The 4,923-nt window shown below is 46.7% G+C and overlaps 1 protein-coding gene across 1 annotated transcript; it reads left to right on the forward strand.

The window, feature by feature from the left end:
* Positions 1-492: 492 nt before the first annotated feature.
* Positions 493-3,879, forward strand: LOC114072853 (serine beta-lactamase-like protein LACTB, mitochondrial). The gene is made up of 5 exons (XM_027910682.1): positions 493-756; positions 1,530-1,596; positions 2,226-2,416; positions 2,760-3,099; positions 3,388-3,879. The coding sequence occupies exons 1-5, from the start codon at positions 493-495 to the stop codon at positions 3,555-3,557; spliced, it is 1,032 nt and encodes a 343-aa protein (XP_027766483.1). The 3' UTR covers positions 3,558-3,879.
* Positions 3,880-4,923: the final 1,044 nt, after the last annotated feature.

The raw sequence follows: 4,923 nt of genomic DNA on the forward strand, positions 1-4,923 counted from the left end.
GGACCTTCTGGCTCTGCAATCCCTGACAGGAGGGGGGAGCCGGGGGGGTCAGGCTCTGCTCCCAGGGAACAGGGACAGGAGGAGAGGGAACGGCCTCAGGCTGTGCCAGGGGACAGGTTGGACATCAGCAGGAATTTGTTGCTGGAAAGGGTGGTCAGGCCTTGGCAGGGGCTGCCCAGGGAGGTTTGGAGTGCCCAGCCCTGGAGGTGTCCAAGGCAGGCCTGGCCGTGGCACTCAGTGCTCTGGGCTGGGGACAAGGTGGGGACGGGGCACAGGGGGGACTCGGAGATCCTGGTGGGCTTTTGCGACTTAAGGGATCTTTGATTCCGTGTATAACCCGTGTCCAGCCGGTGTATAACCCCTGTTCCTCCCCCGTACCTGCCCCGCTCAGCCGTGCCGGTGTCTCCGCGCTCTCCCTCAGGCGCGGCGCTCGATGCGCTCTGGCGCGGCTGGCGGTGCCTGTGCCCGGGCGGTGCCGTGTCCGGCCCGGCCATGGCGGGGCTGTGCCGGGCCCTGAGCCGGGCTCTGCCGAGCCGGACACTGCCAAGCCGGGCCGTGCTGTGCCGGTCGATGTGCCGGGCGGCGGCGCGGCCCGGGCAGGTCCCCAGGGCCCGGCCGTGGGGCTGGGGGCTGGCGCTGGGGCTGGCCGTGGGGGTCCGGGGCGAGGCGGACGGAGGGCGGGAGGAGGAGCCGCCGCCCCCGCGGGGCTTCGGCGCGGCCGTGGAGCGGAGCAGGGACCTGCTGCGGAGGGTCAAGGTGTGAGGGGAGCGCTGCCCGGGCTGGTGCTGCTCGGGCCGGGTCCATGCGGGGCTGTGGGCTGTGGCACAGTGTGGGGCACTGCGAGCGGGGGCGGCCCTAAAGGCTGAGGGGAGGACAGGCAAGAGCCGTGTGAGGGCACTGGGGGTGTTCAGGTGGAGGAGACTGAGGGGAGACCTCACTGCAGTCAGAGGAGGGGCAGGACTGAGCTCTGCTCTGGGGGGAGCAGGGACAGCCCCCAGGGAATGGCTGGAGCTGTGTCAGGGCAGGCTCAGGGTGGATCTCAGGGAAAGGTTCTTCCCCCAGAGGGTGGTTGGCACTGAACAGGCTCCCCAGGGCAGTGGGCACAGCCCCAAGGCTGCCAGAGCTCCAGGAGGGTCTGGATGATCCTCTGGGATACAGGGTGGGACAGTCGCTGGGGATGGGCCTGTGCAGGGCTGAGGGTTGGATGGCATGATCCTTGTGGGTCCCTTCCAACTCAGCACATTCTGAGATTGTGTTTAAAAAGTACGTTGTGGTTACTTTGAAACTCCAGTTGAAGCTTCTTTGAAGTGCTGCTTGCCGATAGGTGATGCAGTTTGCCTGTTGCATATTAGCTCTGTCATGTTTTGTTTCTGTTCAGTTCATCTTACATGTCCTGTTCCCTAACTGGCTTGAGTTATTAAAGAAATTATTTATGTGGTTACTGTTGTATGTTTTTCCCAGAGGCTGGATAAAAATGACAGCATTGCAAAAGCAGTTTTAAATGTGCTCTGTCTGGTGTTTTTTGACAGGATGAAGCAGGAATCCCAGGTATAATCGTTGGAGTTTCTGTGGATGGAAAGGAAGTCTGGTCAGAAGGTCAGTGTATGGGGGGAGTAGTTGTGCCTGTTGTGGAGAGCTGATGAACATTTTAAAAATTAACAATTCAGACACTCCAATCAATAGATAATTTGTCTGGTAGAACTGTATGTAGGAGGTAAAGAAATGTTCTCCCCACAGGGACTTAACAGTCAAAATAAAAATGGTTCACATTTGGTGACCTGTGGGCTGAGATGCAGATTTTTCCTAGGAAGGATTTAACAGGTGTCATCCTTTCAGAAATTGCAAGTGATTGTTCTGATTACACAGTTTAGGTTTAAGCAGAGTCTGTTAGTACTGCTCTTATTGCATAGACATTTGATGTAAAAAAACCCTCTGTTTTCAGAAACATTTTCATGAGTTTCAAAAACCCAATATGTTGGTTACAGCTTAAATGATAGCAGTAAATGGCAACATATTTCATTTTATCCTTTATAGAATGTGAAGAAAAAAGTCTACTACAATAAAAAGTTATTAACTTGATTGAAGCAGGAGCTGCCATAGTCCAATGCTTCACATCCCAGCTTAGCTGGAGGAAAAACATTGAAGGGGCCAGTAAATCACTGCAAATAATTAATTCAGCCTGTGTCTGTGCAAAGCACCTACCAGAGTGTTGTGTTTTCCCAAAGGTCTGGGCTATGCTGACGTGGAGAACCGTGTCCTGTGTAAGCCAGAGACCATCATGAGAATCGCCAGCATTAGCAAGTGTCTCACCATGATGGCTGTGGCTAAACTGTGGGAAGAGGGGAAACTGGATTTAGATGCTCCAGTGCAGAAATACGTCCCTGAATTTCCAGAAAAAGTCTACGAGGGCGAAAAGGTATGTAATTGTTTATCGGTAACAATTAATTAAGTGGTTTGGGTTTTTTTTATTTCTGTTCTTGTCATTGCATAGCTGTCTGTGTACAGGTGCCTGCATCTGGACCTATTCCTGTAAAGCACTAAAAATCATTTAGACAAGTGCTGATGTTGCTGCTCAGAAAAGCAGTGCTGAAAATTCAGGCCTGTGGTTTTATATCAAGTGTATATGTATATATTTTTACCGGGTTTAATACAGATATTTAAAAGGTCTCACCTATTCCTTATCGTGGTGAATTTACCTTGTTGGGTGATTTTGGGGCATGTGTTTTAATGAAGGGAGCTCATGTTATCCTGTGTCCCAGGTCACTATTACGACCAGACTGTTGGTTTCACATCTGAGTGGGATCCGCCACTACGAAAAAGACATCGCGAAAGTGAAAGAAGAGAAGGAAAAGGCAAACAGAGCACTGAGGCCGACCAAACCCCACCAGGATAAAGAACAAAGAGAAGGCAAAGGGACTGAAAAACCTGATTCTGCCAAACCAAGGAAGGAACAGGACGGTGAGACGAGAACTAGGAACTCGAAACCTGGCAGGAGGGACAAGGAGTTTGAGCAGGAAGAGTATTACTTGAAGGAAAAATTTGAAAGTGTGATTGACTCACTGAAGATATTTAAAAATGATCCTTTATTCTTTAAACCAGGTGAGTTTCTATTAATTTAGACCAGAGTGTGCTCTTCTGGGGAGATAATGTGTTTCAAATAGTTTTATCTGTTTTAAGGATGGTGGAGTCCAGTAAAGTGTTTGTGTGGGGGCTTTGTACAGAATTTCCTAGGGTTTAGTGTCATAAACTTGTGATTCACATCATATTAAACTGCGAGTGGGGAGTTAATCTGCTAATTGGTTATTCATTCCTATATGTAGCTGTGATTCCATTTAAGCATCACGCCATTCATGGGTTTTTTTCCCTTTCCCCTTGTGTTTCTTCAAGGCAGTCAGTTCTTGTACTCAACATATGGCTTTACTCTCTTAAGTGCTGTTGTGGAGAGAGCTGCAGGACAAAAATTTACAGACTACATGCTGAAAATGTTTCGTGATCTGGATATGCTGTCCACTGTGCTGGATGACAATGAGGCAATGATATATAACAGAGCAAGGTAAGCAAGGATGAAACTTGGTTTTTTCCCCCCAACAACTGTCGCTCTTTCTGCCTTTATTAAGCCAGTTGAGTTAAGAATGTGTGACACTTTTTCCAGACTTATAAATGAAGTGTTGTGTGTTATCTCCAAGTTAGTCATGAAGCTGCTTCCAATACCATGGCATTGGTTCTGTAATTAATGTGTAAAATTACAGAGTAGGAAATAAATGTTTCCTGTTGTAAGAGTAAATATGGGGGAAGTGGGAAGGGTGTCTTGGAAGTTTACCTTTACTTTGGGTACAAATAAGCACATAAATGTAAATACAGTAAAATAAGGAGTAACTAGGAGTTTATACTGGAATTTATGGGTTGTCTTGGTTTGCTTGATGTACTGGCATTTTAAGAGTTCCATGGGATTGTAACAGTCTCACAATAACACAGGGTTTCCATAAATCAGATTGCATTATCGATTTTGACCAGAAATAAAGTTCTGTTTAACACAGAACGTGCTTTACCAATTGATTTTTTTTAAATTAATTTAACATGGAACCCCTCCCCCCCAAAAAAAAAATCCCTAAAAAACAAAACCCAAAAAAACCCAAACAAAGAAAAAAAAACCCAAACAAAGAAAAAAAAACCCCACCCCCACAAAACAAACTCAGAGCAATCTGTAACTGGATAATCCATTCCAATATAGTGGATAAGGCTGGAATTTCTTGTCTGTCTCTCTCTTATTTTATTGACCTTCCCATGTGGGCTCTGAAATTGGTTATTGACTCACCTGTTCAATGTTTTTATAAACTGAAATATGGTAGGGATGAAAGATTTGGGGCAGATGCTGTTCTGGGAGTCTTTTTTTGGGCTGCTAATTGTTAAGCAAAACTGAGATGCTGATGTGATGGGTTCGCTTCCACAAATAGTAGCTTGGTGCCTCAAAATAGAATGTATTGACATGCTGAGGTTTGTTTATTGGTTTGGTCGTACTATATTTAACTGATAGGAAAATGTTTAAAAATCCATGTTCTGGATCTTTTAGAGGTCTAAGGCAGGCATTTCAGTGCCTTTATAACAAAGGTTTTTTGTGATCAGAACACTCTCTCTGGGGGCAATGAGACGGTGAATCACTGGCAGAGCTGATGGTTGTCTTGGATCTTGGACCATTGCCGTTATTCTTAGTATAAGAGTAAGTAGGACTGGCACTTGTGTTGAGACCAAGCTTCTAACCAAAGAAGTCACCTAAGTTTCTGCTTTCCTCTCTGGATTTCTTCTTGATTTTTCTGCAATAAATATATTCAAGAATAACATATTTAAAAAAAAAACCTCAGCATGCTAATACGTGCTCAGTTTGCTCTCTTAAGGTAGGGCAGCTTAAAATGGTTGTGCACAGCA

This window comes from Empidonax traillii, unplaced genomic scaffold (assembly GCF_003031625.1).
Source record: "Empidonax traillii isolate 1590-97213 ecotype Southwest subspecies unplaced genomic scaffold, ASM303162v1 scaffold4159:size10019, whole genome shotgun sequence".
In the NCBI taxonomy this organism is placed as follows: Eukaryota; Metazoa; Chordata; class Aves; order Passeriformes; family Tyrannidae; genus Empidonax; species Empidonax traillii.